The 16,255-nt window shown below is 41.3% G+C and overlaps 1 protein-coding gene across 1 annotated transcript; it reads right to left on the reverse strand.

The window, feature by feature from the left end:
• Window positions 1-10,423: 10,423 nt before the first annotated feature.
• LOC108702848 lies at window positions 10,424-14,745 on the reverse strand. Its single transcript, XM_018238570.2, has 2 exons — window positions 12,154-14,745; window positions 10,424-10,984 (listed from the first exon to the last, which is right to left on the reverse strand). Exon 1 carries the CDS (start codon window positions 14,596-14,598, stop codon window positions 13,222-13,224), a length of 1,377 nt encoding a protein of 458 aa, XP_018094059.1. The 5' UTR covers window positions 14,599-14,745; the 3' UTR covers window positions 10,424-10,984; window positions 12,154-13,221.
• Window positions 14,746-16,255: the final 1,510 nt, after the last annotated feature.

Genomic DNA, 16,255 nt, shown 5'->3' on the forward strand with positions numbered 1-16,255 from the left:
GGGCAGCTACCTCTAAAATTGCCTTCTGCCTACCCCATGTTTGTGTTTGCACCCGTCAGTCTTACTCCCATTCCTTCCATCTGTTACCCACCCCTTTGTTGTTCTCCCCTCCCTCCTGTGACCCTTCGTCACTCTCCCCTTCCTCCCTCTTCTCCCCTCAGTCACTCACCCCTACCTCCCCTCCATCACTCTTCCCTCTCTCCCCTTCCCTCCATCATTCTCCCCTTTATTGCGGTCGGGCGCACACGCTGCAGGGTGAGGACAAAAATCAATTGCTTCAGGTGAAGGAGGCAGTGGCGTAACCAGGGGACCACGGGCCCTAGTGCAAGAACTGAAACTGGGCCCCCCAGTCTGCCCCGGCACAAGATGTGCTGCTCGCTTGTGCTTACCATTGGGCCTCATTATGTGTAATAACTGGCAGATGATAGGGCTCATTTACTGAGTCCAAAGATGCAAGCCACCATGTTTTTTTACATTTTGCACCATCCCAGCAAGTGCAAATCAGTTCCTTGAACTCAACTTTCCACATGATTGCAGCGTTGCTGAATGCAGTCAAAAGAGGCACATATGTGTTCCCGTAATTTGAAGTTTAGGGAGCACCAGCAAGCACAGGGTGCAAAGAAACTCTGTAGTTATTTCCTAAAGAGAGGGCTGCCTTATGCACCAGACACAAATGCTTTCTGAATAAGCTTCAAGGGGTGCAATTTTGTGATCCTTCCCACGCAATCACTTGCGTCTTGGGCATTAATAAATGAGGCCCAACGTTTCTGCAGATATACGTACAAGCTGAAGCTTCTGTTGTGCACAACTGATGCATTCTCTGTGGATACTGTAGTACTGAATATGGTATAACACCAGGAAACAACAAGTTGTAGGTGATGTGACGACCAGAGGGGCACTTCTGTGGCTAAATATATGGAGGATATATTAGGCTAGGCACCATTGCAGCTCCCATTTATAAATGTATGTTTAAACTCAAAGTGTACATTTTGAACTTAACTGAGTTAAGTTCTTTTTGCTTCTCCTTTAACTTGGTGCATCAATTTGGCCTTGTAAGTAAAGATTTCAGTGTGAAACTTATTCTTCGTTCTACTTTAGCTCAAGCGATTGGGAAAGTGCTTAGCTGGAAGTGCCCTGGAGCATTCTCTGATTTCATTGCAAAAGTCATATGTTCTAAAGTAGGAAACTGTTTTCTGCTGACAGATAAACTTCTTGGGATCTGCAAACCTATGTGTGTGTGTGTATGTATATATATATATATATTTATATAGAGAATGCTCGGGACCCAAGGTTTTCCAGATAATGCTGGTTTTGCTTCCAACAAGGGTTAATTACATCTTAGATAGAATCCAGTACAAGGCACTGTTTTGCTATTACAGAGAATAAAAATTTGGATTATTTGATTATAATGGAGTCTATAGAAGACTCCATTATAATAAAACTTGGAACTGTAGAACCTACAATTTCAGCAAAATAATACTTTTATGCTGGTATAGGATTAAAGACGTGTAATTCTTTAAATTCTTTAAAAGATATTTAATGCATCATAATGCAACAGGGGGATTGGGTTTGATTCAGTGATAACAGAACCCCTTTAACTGACTTATTTAGGTTAAAATGTACGTTATATTGTCAAGTGGAAATGTGGATGTTTGAAGACCCCACACCCTAATAAAGCAGGCTGTGCTGAATTTGTCATGGTTTTGCTTGGCAAACGTGAAATACAAGATACATATAGACAATTCCCTTTCATTAATACAAAGTGCACCACAACACTGACAAATTTTGCACAAGGAGGACTATACTTTAAAACTTCAAAGCCAGCTGTTCCCTAGTGTTGTCTGAACTGCAGCAATTACCTGACATGATAGAGTATCTTTTATTGGAACAGAATAGGAACTGTGTGTAGATATTCTTTATTTGCTCTGGGGACCCCTTAGGGCCCATCCGATGAAAGTGCTTCATAATGGGGGGCTAAGAGTGTTCACAGAACATGATGCCCATCTGCAGAAGTGATTTACCCGCTCAGGGTATTAAATTGCAAGGAAATGCCCTGTCTGAAGGGATTTTGTTCTGGTGATATTTTATTGCTGTCTGGTTTCTCACCTTTACATTGAGTTATTTGTCTCTGGGGTTCGGCACCAAGTACTTGACTCTCCATTGCAGCCGATGACTGTTTTCCATCACCTCCTGCCAAGGACTCGCCAGTCCCTGAGTCCAAAGGTTTCTGAAGGAAGCATTATAGTAGGCGCTCTATAAATTCTGCGCCTTATTGCATACAGCCTATTTACAAGTCACCCTCTCTGACACTTAACTCTGGAGACAGACAGGACTTTCACTTGCATATCCTTCACAGTGGCCCATTTATTGTCTAAGTACCCACAGATTAAATGCCTGTGCACTTAAAGAATTGCAGAATTGAAAAATACACTATCTTGGCTCCAGGAGAGATATATAACAGATGGAGTCCCAGAAGTCTTAATGGACTCAGTGTAAAGTAGCATGTTAACATATCGAAAATCCCATTATTTTCTAAGGATAGACTCACTGTTGCAGATATGAGAAAATATTCACAATCTGGCACATTTGCAATAGACTTTTATTTTTCATAAGGAAGTAGGGACACCTAATTATATATGCTTTAATGGCCACAACATTTTTTATAACTGCAATTTGTATTATGGGCCAGTTATGGTTTTGGCATGCAAGGTGCAGAAATGTGGGCAGAACAGAATCCATTTAAATGCCCTTCACAAAGTGCCTGATTTCTCACGTTTATATTAATGCCCTGAGCAATTTGCCTGTTGCATCTGCTTTGGTGCATGAATATACATTTGCAGCTTGCTCCAAATTAAGGGAGCCCTGTCTTTCACATTCGTCTTTAGCAGGCAGTAAGTATGGGACTACATTTGCATTTTGAGCCCATGGGGTATATTTATCAAAGAGTGAAGTTAAGAGTGAAATTCCGCCACTCTCTATGGGATTTTTATAGGCGTATTTATCAAAGGGTGAACTTTCACTTTCACCCATTGATAAATACGCCTTTCAAAATAGCATAGAAATGAATTGAGAGCTGCGGAATTTCACTCTAATGGCGGAAATTCACTCTTTGATAAATTTACCCCCATAAGTGCTCAAGTTTAATCCCACTTCAGTGTAGGGTGTGTTAGTGCCTACCCATGCTGCAGGCTGTAATATTGCAATATGTATTCTTTAGCTGCATAAATTGCATGGATGCATGCAATTCTATGGGTGGGTGCATAGATACTGTGGAAGAATGCTCAAGTCACAATCACTGATATATGACTATGCTGGTATAACTGACTGTTTAGACCAATGTAATTATCTATCCATCTGTTTTCTTAGCTGCTGAAAGACGTCCATATTGACCACTGCACTCTGTTTGCCCAAACAAAATCAATAAAGTGACTAGTGGGAAACGAGAAGGAAAAAACAATAGAGCGCAATGATAAAATCTAGTGATGCTTTCTCAGATAGGGTTCTGCACTTATCTAAGAAAAGATGCCAGCAGGAAGAATCCAGTTATTCTAGTTAAAAATTCTTCCTATGTCTTGGGGCAATCATTTCCAAAGAGCAAGATCAGCATCAACTAATGGGAAACGGGTTGGACATCCTTGATTGTATGTAATATTTTCCAGGGCTTCTCTTTTCTACGTATGGGCCAGGTAATATTATACAGTTATGGGATCCATTATCCAAAAACCCATTATCCAAATTATGGAAAGTCCATCTTCCATAGACTCCATTTTATCCAATGAATACAAATTTTTAAAAATGGCTTCCTTTTTCTCTATAATAATAATAAAACAGTACCTTGTACTAGATCCAAACTAATATCACATCAATGTAACTGAGGCACAAGGTATGCGAAAATGCATGCAACTGAAATGTGCAAAATGTGCTTTTAAGCAGGAGCAATTAAACTGGAATCCTGGAGAAAAATATGTTGGATTGTAGCAGTTTTGATGCCCTTTACTCTTTAACCCCATTAATAAATGAGGCCCACTGTATGCAATGTATCTGTTAGACAGGCTGTATATAAATATTCATTGGTTGCTAAATACTTGACACAATGTTTAATGTAAGTCTAACAATACTCTCAGCGGTATGCATAGTGATTGCAGCTGCAGACGCTCATTGACCTAGATTTTGGTTCGACAAGACCATTTAGCATGAGGGTTCCGCAATTTTAGTCTGAATCCAGTTGCTAACAAATATAACAAATATTTAAAGTGATATGACTTATCCTAAAAGTATTAAAACGTAGAAAAAAACCCTATAAAAAAATAGAAGGCTGGAACATAAGTATTCATAAGGCTTTTGTACACCTCGTCTAAATGAGACACTTTAAAAAGTCCAAACTGCAACATAACAAACCTCATAAGTTCAAATTGACTGTTGGGTACAATCAGTGATAATTATTGATTTTTTTTTTAATACCTGCACCATAGGTCACTTCAGTGATTTTTTTCAGTATTTTTGGAGGTTCATCTGGGAGAGGAACAAAGCAATACCATACATAAAAGCCTGTAAAACATATGCTTATAAAAAGTGTATAGAAAAGTAACATCTATCAAATTAGTGATACTCATGTATAACTCAGCCTTGTGCCTTTATATGGTCACAGAACCCCTTAGTGACTTCTAATATCCTTATAATTTACAGTAGGGGGTACATTATCCCTTATAATTAGTGATGGGCGAATTTGGGGCGTTTTGCTTCACCAAAATATTCATGAATTTCCCGCAAAATTCATGAAACGGCAAAAAATTCACGAAACGTCGCTGGCGTCTCATTTTTGACGCCGGCGTCTGTTTTTTTTATGCCAGCGAATTTTTGCTGCGGTTTCACGAATTTATTCGCCAGTGGTGAATCTAGGGAATCTAGGGAATTTGCTGCGAATAAATTCACCTGAGTAATGAAGAGAGGCGCTGAATAATTTCAGTACAGGTATGCGATCCATTACCCAGAAAGCCATTAACCAGAAAGCTCTGAATGACAGAAAGGCCATCTCCCATAGACTCCATTATAATCCACATTTTTATAAGGTAAGGTTTCTCCTCATTAGCCCAAGGTACTGCCCAATCTGTGAATTAAAGTAAGAAGCACACACAGTAGGCTAGCTGTTTAATCTCTCTTGTCCTATTCAGCATTACCAGACTGCTATACAAATATTTTTATAGTTTATCAGTTCTTTGCAAGTGTCACATACACAACTATGTATCTCTCTCTGTAGCTCCCTACTGCATGAGATTAATCCCTTAATTTAGGCCTGTGGTCTGAAATCCCGTGCCATAGATGATGTGAGTTTGCTTGCACTCACATTTTGGAGAGTTAGAAGAGAATATTATGACACGTACGTCATGTTCCCACATGGAGCCTTCAGAACACATTGCCTCATTTACAGTGATTTGACATGTCATAGCTCTTTTAAGCCTGATGTCCCTTAATGGGCTTTAACTGCCTCATTGTTCTGTGATTTTATCAACAAGATCATGGATCAAGCCATCACAGAAGTGGCAAGTTCAGGTAGGGATTCGGGCTTCTCTTCAGTCAGCTTTCTGTCTCTACATTGCATCAGAGCCTTAGGAATGTAGGGCAATGTATATTTACATATAGCCTGTGATTAAGTGTTGTGAGAACACGAAACGCGTAAGGCTATAATCTATGTTTGTATTTCAATAAACACCTGCTTATTAACTGTAACTGCCTGGAGGACTGCTCTTTGACTGCCTGCTCTATAAACAACACGGCGATATCCTAAAAATAAGTGTTTTAAATTAAAAATAAAATATAATACTGTTGCCCTGCGTTGGTAAAAGTTACGTGTTTGTTTCAGAAACACTACTAATGTTTATATAAATAAGCTGCTGTGTAGCAATGGGGGCAGTCATTCAAAGGAGAAAAGGCTCAGGTTACACAGCAGATAAGCTCTGTAGAACATAATGATGTTATCTGTTATCCACTATTTAACCTGTGCCATTTAGCTTTTCAGGGCAACACTACAATATATTTTTATTACTTTAAAACACTTTAATTTTTAATGTTCCTTTAAACTGAAGGATTGGGGTATAGCACCTGGGCTTCATCATATATATGTGGTGAGTCTCTAACAAAATGTTTTTTCGATGGTAGAATATATATTTGTCTATACAACAGGGGTGCCCAAGATGTTGATCTCGGTCTATCAGTCGACCACTTTAAAGTTCCTAGTAGACAACGACCGTTACTTTAAAAGCGCATGGAGGCAGAGTTCGCCTGGTGCTCACCCTCCCTCCTTTGTCATGCTCACTACAGGCAGCCGGCCAGGTAAAATCACACAGTAGCAATCGGCTGACGGCAACTAGCAGCAGTTCATAGCTCATTGGTGAGCCAAGTTTTGCCGCGAAAATGACGCCATAGACTCCAATGGGTGAAACTTCCTGCAGATCCAGTCGGTGTTAGCATAACATGGAAAATAGAGAATGTATATGTCAGTGTAGTTTAACATGTACAGAGTCTCACTGCTCAGTTCCCAGGCACAGGATAGGCAGACTGATGACTCCCCTGACTCAAAAAGGGCATCTGGTTAGCTCCCCGGTTCAACCAGCTCTCATTTTGTTTATCATAACTATATTCTCTAAGGCATTTTTTAAAAATGTTTTTAACATGGGGGAAAACAAATAAAACTCATGCAGACATGGGGATTTTATACCAACAGGCCACTGTGCTGCTTTCTGCTTGGGTGTCAAATAAGTGGCTCCTATGTAGACTGGAGTGCTGCACAATTAGGTAGGAAGGAGGACTAGAAGGACAATTTAACCCAAAATAAAATTGTGTAAACTTATTCAAAGTGGTTCCCAGAGCTGTTTTGTAGTTTACATGGTTTCTTGGACACAAGCAGTTTTAGACTGCTAAGAGTAGGCATTGGATATCAGTAACCGTAACTGTCTATGCACTTTCTGTATTCATTTTTGGGTTGCCAATTTGCAGTTGAGCCAAAAAACTGGTAGTATGAAAATGCTAAAATAAAAAATTAATGTATATAAGTGTGCACCCTGACTAGGTTTACATCACTTCATTTTTTTTGTATATTTTCATGTTTATTGTTGCTGCTTTGTGGCATACATGGGAAGATCCACTTGTTTGATGATTTTATCCAGATTGTCACCCATGTAATGTGCTAATGAGCTGATCCAATGGAAACCCATCAGGTCTACATCTTGGTTGGTAGAAGCCAAGTGGGATTTATACAACAATTACGGTATGTGCTTCTATTCAACCTGAGGTTCCTGATACCACCCATCTTTGCTGTGCTCTGACTGGGACTAGGGGCAGGGCTGGAAGTAGGAATAGGCAGTAGAGCCAGTAGCCTAGGGCACAAAAGGAAAAAGGGTGGATTTCCATGCAAGAGAATGGTTTTTGGTAAGTACACAAGTTCTGACAGGGCTTGTATGGACGACAGTGATGGGATATTGAGCATTCAGCATCAAGTGAGAGTGGGGTAGGACTGTGACATATTGAAAATCCAGATAACTTGTTTATAAGTATGGCCATTTACAGTGCCTTGCAGAAATCTTCACTCCCATGGCATTTTTCATGTTTTGTTTCTATTGTGAAGGAAACAACAAATAGGACAAAATAACAGAAATCTTCAGCGTGGATAACTGTTCACCCCCCTAAAGTCAGTACTTTGTAGAGCCACTAGTGATGGGCCAATTTGCGCCATTTCGCTTCGCCAAAAAATTTGCGAATTTCCCGCGAAATTCGCGAAACGGTGAGAAATTTGCGAAATGGAGCAGGCATCTCGTTTTTGACGCAGACGCCCGGTTTTTACGACGGCGACAATTTTTTTGACACCGGCGAACTTTCGCCATTGAATTTTCACTAATTTATTCGCCTCCGGCGAATTGCACAAATTCGCCTCGAATTCGCGCCTGGCGAATAAATTCACCCATCACTAAGAGCCACCTTTTGCGGCAACTACAGCTGAAGTCGCTTTGGATAAGTCTCTATGAGCTTGCCACATCTTGCCACTGGGATATTTGCCCATTTCTCAAGGCAAAACTGCTCCAGCTCCTTCATGTTGGATGGTTTTCACTTGTGAACAGCAATCTTCAAGTCTGACCACAGATTCTCAATTGGATTGAGGTCTGGACTTTGAATAGGCCATTCCGACACATTTAAATGTTTTTCCTTAAACCACTCGGGTGTTGCTTTAGCAGTATGCTTCTGGTCATTGTCCTACTGGAAGGTGAACCTCTGTCCCAGTCTCAAATCACAGGCAAACTGACACAGGTTTTGCTCAAGAATATCCCTGTATTTAGCACCATCCATCTTTCCCAGACTCGGACCAGTTTCCCAGTCCCTGCTGCTGAAAAACATTCCCACAGCTTGATGCTGCCACCACCATGTTTCACTGTGGCGATGGTGTTCTTGGGGTGATGGGATGTGTTGGGTTTGTGTCAGACATAGCATTTTCCTTGGTGGCCGAAAGTTCAATTTTAGTCTCATCTGACCAGAGTACCTTCCTCCATACATTTGGGGAGTCGTCCACACATGTTTTGGCAAACTCAAAACATGCCTTCTTATTTTTAACATTAAGTAATGTTTTTTTTCTGGCCATTCTTCCATAAAGCCCATTTCTATGGAGTGTATGGCTTATTGTGGTCCTATGGACAGATACTCCAGTCTCTGCTGTGGAACTCTGCAACTCCTTCAGGGTTATCTTTGGTCTCTGTGCTGCCTCTCTGATTAATGCCCTCCTTGCCCGTTCTGTGAGTTTTGGTGGGCTGCCCTCTCTTGGCAGGTTTGTTGTGGTACCATTGTTGTGGTACCATGTCAGAAAAGGTGTGTTTATACTGACAGATCATGTGGCACTTAGATTGCACATAGATGGACTTCATTTCACTAGTGATTGGCGAATTTATTTGCCAGACACGAATTTGTGGCAAATTTGCACGTTTCGCCGCAGACGAATACATTTATGAATTCGCTGCATAAATTCGCCAGCGTCAAAGTTTTTTTTTTGATGCCACCAACATTTCCGACGCCCATTGACCAATGTAAGACAAATTAAAACCCGCGAATTGACGCTGGCATCAAAATTCGCGTTTCGTGAATTTTTTGACGTTTTGTAAATTCAGGCTACATCAACCATCACTACATTTAACTAATTATGTGACTTTTGAAGGTAATTGGTTGCATCAGGATTTTTTAGGGGCTTCATGACCAAGGGGGTGAATACATATGCACATGCCAATGTTCAGTTTTTTATTTTTTTTAAATTCTATTTTATATGTATTTTTCTCATTTCACTTCACCACTTAGACTATTTTGTGCAGATCCATCACATAAAATAAGAAACATCATCATACATCATACTAAAAGTTAAAGTAAAGGTGAACAAACCCTTCAAGCCAAGATTCATTGTAAATGGCTCCAATAGACATATATTCCATCATCTTATTTGCTGTGAACCCTTGGACAATTATTAATAACCCCTGTGAGCCCCCAAACCCACTATTTTATTCTGATGCTGCACCACGGCTACTCAGTAGAAAGGGATTTTTACAGAGGCTTTCCTGCCCCCCCATTGACAAACAAAAGCCTTTAATATGCAGGGAAACTTCTGAGGTTACATCAGCTAAATCATTTATTTACCCTAGCCGGCTTGATTTCAGAGATCATAAAAACATATTTCTCAAAGTCGTATTTTATTTCAGTAGAGAAGCAGGCATTAAGTTAACCAAACACTTTTTTTTTTTGCTGAAATAGAAACAATCTAGTGTCTGCAGCAAGAATAATGAGCAAGGGAGAGCAAACATTCCTTCATTTTTATTAGCCCTTATTCTTTTGAAAATAGAATTATTTTAAAAAAAAAAGCTGCAGCAATTCATGTTGTTTATACTTTACAGAAATATTTAAAGAGGGTAGTTCGCCATCAACACTTTTTTTCAGTTCAGTTGTTTTCAGATAGTTTACTAGAAACCCTGAGTTTTTACTGAAGCCAGCGGTTTTGAATTGATAAAATAGTTGATAATCTTCCCAAAATGCGGCTGAGAAATGTATCAACTAATGTAGAAAATTGTAACAGTTCAGAATCTGCGTCTGTATTACTGAGCTGCCAGACAGGAACATACAACGTTACACTTCAATTCTGGAAAAACAGTAAAAAATAAAAAATGGAAAGCATTTGCAAAAAATATTTCTGGTGGACAATCTGAAAACAAATAATGTTTGGAAAGTAACACACCTCTTTAACATTAATACAGAATGAAATGTTTTATCATATTATAAAAACAAGGTTAGGGGACTGTTTCTGCTGAATTGTATTTAGTAAAGGGAAATACCTAGGCAAAAGGATCCCCCTACCCCCTTTCGATTGTGTTTACCACCGACCTAATAAAAACACAGAGACTTGTTATGGTGGCAAAATCTGTGGAGGTCACATTTTTTATTTAACAATTTTATATTTAAAGGACTAGGTACACCCTGACCACCAGCTGCGGCTTCTATACTCGTGAAGAACATGGGACTGCTGCCCATACCGTAACCAAACGTTTTAAGGGAGCAGGGATCATGGGGCAGAGCGCCCTCTGTTGACCAACGAGTAGCCCATCCTCCTGCTCCCCCATCATGTGCAATACTGGCGCTAACCCAGCCTCTCGCATGACTCAGACAAGACCGTGCAGTCAAAGTCTGCTCCACACTCGTGACTTCCCAAGGATAGGCCTGCACTTCACTGAAAACCATCCATCTTCCTGGAGCCGCACTGACGCCAAAACCGAGGAGCCGCAGTTGTGTCATGGGAGTACCTATTTGACCAACACAGATAATGGTACCCCAGAGGAAGGCAAAAAACTCAGGTGCTTTCAGCCAATTAGCAGCCTGATGAAAAAATTCCTTCCTGACCCCTTCAAGGCGATCGGTTGCGAGAACCCTGGAGCACCGTCTTTCGTATACTTCTTCCTATTGACCTGGGCTGGGAGGGTGGGAGAAAGAAAAAACAAAGTTATCTGTCTTGCTGCCACTTTGCCTCTCCTTAAGAACCCCTTCCTGTCTTACAGCCCCCTGGCCCGCCCCTCCAGCCCGCCCCCTTTTTTCCCGCCGAAAGTCCTGGGCCATTGTTCTACCCCCAGCAGGGGGGGGGGGCTGAGAGGGACCGAAACAACACGTTCTCATCTACAGGGGGGGAAAGGACCCTGCCTAACTTCACATCGGCCTTATGCAGGCCTCGTTCCCCCTAGGCAAAAGGATCCCCCTACCCCCTTTCGATTGTGTTTACCACCGACCTAATAAAAACACAGAGACTTGTTATGGTGGCAAAATCTGTGGAGGTCACATTTTTTATTTAACAATTTTATATTTAAAGGACTAGGTACACCCTGACCACCAGCTGCGGCTCCTATACTCGTGAAGAACATGGGACTGCTGCCCATACCGTAACCAAACGTTTTAAGGGAGCAGGGATCATGGGGCAGAGCGCTCTCTGTTGACCAACGAGTAGCCCATCCTCCTGCTCCCCCATCATGTGCAATACTGGCGCTAACCCAGCCTCTCGCATGACTCAGACAAGACCGTGCAGTCAAAGTCTGCTCCACACTCGTGACTTCCCAAGGATAGGCCTGCACTTCACTGAAAACCATCCATCTTCCTGGAGCCGCACTGACGCCACCCAATGGAAAAGAGAGGGAAGGGTGCTACCTATCCTTTTTCCATGGCCCACCTAATCCTACCGTGACCTCCACCATTCCGCTATAAAGTTCCTGATATTTGCCCAGAACAAATCCAAACCTTCCTCCGTCAAATGTACTTTATCCTTTCTGAAAAGCTGGGTTTGCCGATACCTTATATTGTCATGTCTAATTACCCCATTACCAGAGGAACACATGAGTTTGTGCATGGCCCTGTTTACTTTTTTCCTGGCTTTCTCAATGCCCTGGGGGGAAATGGCTCCACGCCATTCGCCTCTCTGTATAATGTCTGACCAAGCCACGCCCCCTACCTTGCTGTTTGCCATTAATTCTTCAAAGTCCTTCCTCATGTCCTCTATTAATGCCGGGGTCTTTCTTGACGTAAGGTCATTTCCCCCTGCGTGTACTATCACCAAATGTATGAAATTGTACTTTTGTATTGTGCTATGCAACCTACCTCGCATTTGTTCCCACTTCATACCTCTCCAACCCTGCCATGCAATCTTCATGTGTTCCTCTGGTAACCCCAACTGCTTGCCTGCTGTATGTTCTCTTGCCCAAAAAATGAATGAGTGGCCTATGATAAAAATGTTGCAAGTAGTCTTAACTTTTGCTGCAAAATTAAATGAGAAGACGGATTAAGTTCACTACTCCGCTACATTTATGGGGCGTATGTATTTTTTGTATGCCTTGGATTGCCATCTCCCTATCCTTTTTATCCTATCCACCATTTCTCCCCTCATTGCTGCCTCCGTTGCTGCCCCGATCCTAAAGGAATGTGATCCAAATTTCTTAGGATCCCATCCATTCGCAATTACTGCCTTTTTTAGCACCTGTCTAAACTGGAATGCTGACATGGGAGTTGAATCCTTGTGAATTAACAACAGTTGCCCCTCTGCTGGGCGCACCCTCATGTAATCCTGCAAGGCCTTGACAGGGCATGTTATCCCTGACGTTTTTCCTATGCCGACCCATGTGCCCTTACCCAACTGATCTTTTTTTGATCTGCGAATGTAAACTAGCAACTTTACTTCCTGCATCCGAACCTGATGATGCATTAAGCCTTTATTTGTTGCCTTCTTGGATGGAGGAACCAATTCACTTATCCTAAAGGCTCCCCAAAATGCCAATGCAAAAGCTGCTTTAAACAAAATGTATTCAAATTGGTCTGAACACACCTTCCCAAGTGACTTCATTATCCTTTTTAACCTGTATTCCACTATGGGCTCTCTCTTATCCACCCTGGGACCCTCAACTCTTGCCCATCCCTTCATTATTTTCCTAATAAATGGGCCATGTGTTATATCCTGTCTACCCTTTGTTATGGAAAAATGAGAAATTGCGGCTAATGTGATGATGGCTCCTGCTTTTGACTTTCCTTCTCTATACAGAACCATTAAAAATGATAGCAGATCTTTAATGCCTTGATCATTCTTACCGCTTTTGCAGAATAGCTGCCATCTCTTCCATGCCCTTTTGTAGCTGGAAAGAGTCTTTTCAGATATAGCCCTTTCTCACAATTCTTCTAAAAGGGGGTCACCCGCTGCCACAAATTATCAGGGCACACATGAGTTGATTTTTCTGCATTTGGAGCAAGCTTAAAGAAAATCCCCCACTTTTCCCTGGACAAAGCGTCCGCTATGGTGTTTTCTATCCCGGGCAAATGCTGGGCTCTGAATGATATGTTGAACTTCATACAAACTAATACAAGATGTCTTAGAAGCCCAATTACTGGGGTTGAGTCTGATGACAGGTTATTCACAGCATGAACCACTCCCAAATTATCAGAAAGGAACTTAATTGCCCTATCCTTCAACTCTTCGGCCCATAGCTCTAGTGCTATCAAAATTGGGAATAACTCCAGCAATGTCAAATTTTTTGTTAAACCTTTGTCGTGCCAAGCTTGTGGCCACCTGCCTGCACACCATTTTCCTGCCAAGTAAGCCCCAAAACCCACGCTGCCAGACGCATATGTGAGCAACTTTACTTGCTGATTAAGCTGTGCTTCTGTTACCCATAACCTCACACCATTAAAATTTGATAAAAAACTGTTCCACACTCTCAAATCCGCTTTCAAATCCTTTGTGACCCTTATCTTATGGAATGGTTTCTTAATCCCTGATGTGGATTTCTCCAACCTCCTGTTAAAGATGCCGCCCATCGGTATTATCCTGCATGCAAAGTTCAATAAGCCTAGAGTTTGCTGCATTTCTTTTAGTGACACTTTAGCCGCTGATGCTAATTTCCTAACTGCTTGCCTGGTTTTAACTACCTTTTCCTTTGGGAGCCTACATTCTTTGGCCCTTGTATCTATCTCGATACCCAGGAAAGTCAACTTTGTGGTTGGATGCACCGTTTTTTCCTCTGATACTGGCACACCCAATTCCTTCAACATGTGCAAAAATATTAATAATGTGTCTTGACAAGTCTCCGAGTTTCTGGGCCCCATGATCAGAAAATCATCTAAATAGTGAGCTATAGCTTTGTTGCCTGTTCTTTTATACAATTGCCAATGCAAATAGGTACTGAAAGTTTCAAAGAATGAACAAGATATTGTACAACCCATGGGTAGACATAGGTCCACATAAAATGCTCCCTGGAAATGACAACCTGTCAACCTAAAACTTTCTGGATGTAAGGATAAAAGCCTGAATGCAGATTCAATGTCCACCTTTGCCAACAAAGCCCCCTTTCCTTGACTCTTGACTATTTCTAAAGCCTCATCAAACGACTGATACTGTACTTTGCACTGTGCCTCATCTAAAGCATCATTAACTGATGCTCCTTCCGGATGTGAAAGGTGCTGTATCATTCGAAATTTTCCTGGCTCCTTTTTTGGGACTACTCCTAGAGGTGACACCACTAGCCACTCTATAGGTGAAACCTCAAATGGACCTGCCATTCTCCCTGCTTTTAACTCCTTGTCAATTTTTTGCTTTAATATTCCTGGATGACGACTAGCTGATTTCAAATTCTTAAAAATTTTGCTAGGGGGAGGGGAATGTAAAACTGGGATCTTAAAACCTTCTAAAAAACCTGTTGCTAGAAAAGATGCGCTCTAGCGCCGTTACTGCGCATGCGCACCAGCGCCGTTACTGCGCATGCACACCAGCGCCGTTACTGTGTATGCGCGTGTGACGGGGGGAAGGGAGGGGGGGAGCTGGCAGCTGGGCTGCCTTGGGCGCCCGGCTTGCCTGGCCCGCCTCTGCCCATAATGTTCTGTTGCACTGCTCTAGTACAACTGATGTGTTGGCTACAGAAACTTTTTTGCTTTAAAAGCATATTGTGAATAGCTTTATGTGATGTGTAAAGGGCAGTTCACCTACAGATAAACTTTAATACACAATCATTCCCTTTACTGATGAGGATCTGTTCCACTTAAAATGCCCCCAGTAGCTCCCCTTTCTGCTGCACATTTACAGCACATATTCTAGGCGGCTGTTTCTTTAATCTTAGGCACTTACTTTATACAGTGTATATACAATATATCTGTTTTATCTGGCATTGGGCACCATTTTTTTCTACCGGATTGGCCCTTTATGCCACTAGCCTTAGCATTCTTTATGGTGGTGCTTACCATTACAAAATAGATAATAGTAAAGGGCTGGCAAATACCAGACCCTACTCCATAAATTGATGTAGTAAAAAACATCACAGCAAAGCCTTACCTGTTTCGTGCCTTAAGGACACGTAGGGGCCGATTCACTAAAGGTTGAATATCGAGGGTTAATTAACCCTCGATATTCGACTAGGAACTAAAATCCTTCAATTTCGAATATCGAAGTCGAAGGATTTAGCGCAGATAGTTCAATCGAACGATCGAAGGATAATTCCTTCGATCGAACGATTAAATCCTTCGAATCGAACGATTCGAAGCATTTAAATCCAACGATCGAAGGAATATCCTTCGATCAAAAAAAGTTAGCCAAGCCTATGGGGACCTTCCCCATAGGCTAACATTGACTTCGGTAGCTTCTAGATGGCGAACTAGGGGGTCGAAGTTTTTTTTTAAAGAGACAGTACTTCGACTATCGAATGGTCGAATAGTTGAACTATTTTTACTTCGAATCCTTCGATAGTTGTAGTCGAAGTTCGAAGTAGCCCATTCGATGGTCGAAGTAGCCCAAAAAAAACTTCGAAATTCGAAGTTTTTTAACTTCGAATCCGAATCGGCCCCTTAGTCATAGGCTAAATAAACACCAAAATATGCAGTCATATTTAAATGAAAAAGGACCAATCAAACACATGTATTTAACTGCCAATCCAAAATGAGGGCAGTAGTTGGAAAAGGACAAATCAAGAACATTTTTAGAAAGGTCAATCCACAACATGGTTCCAGATTAGATATATCCATCAAGTAGTTTACACATAAGCTTTCAAATACAAAGGTTAAAAAATATATAGAAATATTTTTGCCAAAAAGTTATTATTAAAGCAGTTAAACAGCAACAATGTATTTTATAATTTAGAATTGGTTGACAAAATTCTAGTATTAAATAGGTATATACGGGGAACATTTATTCTTTGATGTTTTTAAACAAAGCAGGAAACGTTATATT

The sequence above is a fragment of the Xenopus laevis genome, chromosome 9_10S (genome assembly GCF_017654675.1).
Source record: "Xenopus laevis strain J_2021 chromosome 9_10S, Xenopus_laevis_v10.1, whole genome shotgun sequence".
NCBI lineage: Eukaryota > Metazoa > Chordata > Amphibia > Anura > Pipidae > Xenopus > Xenopus laevis.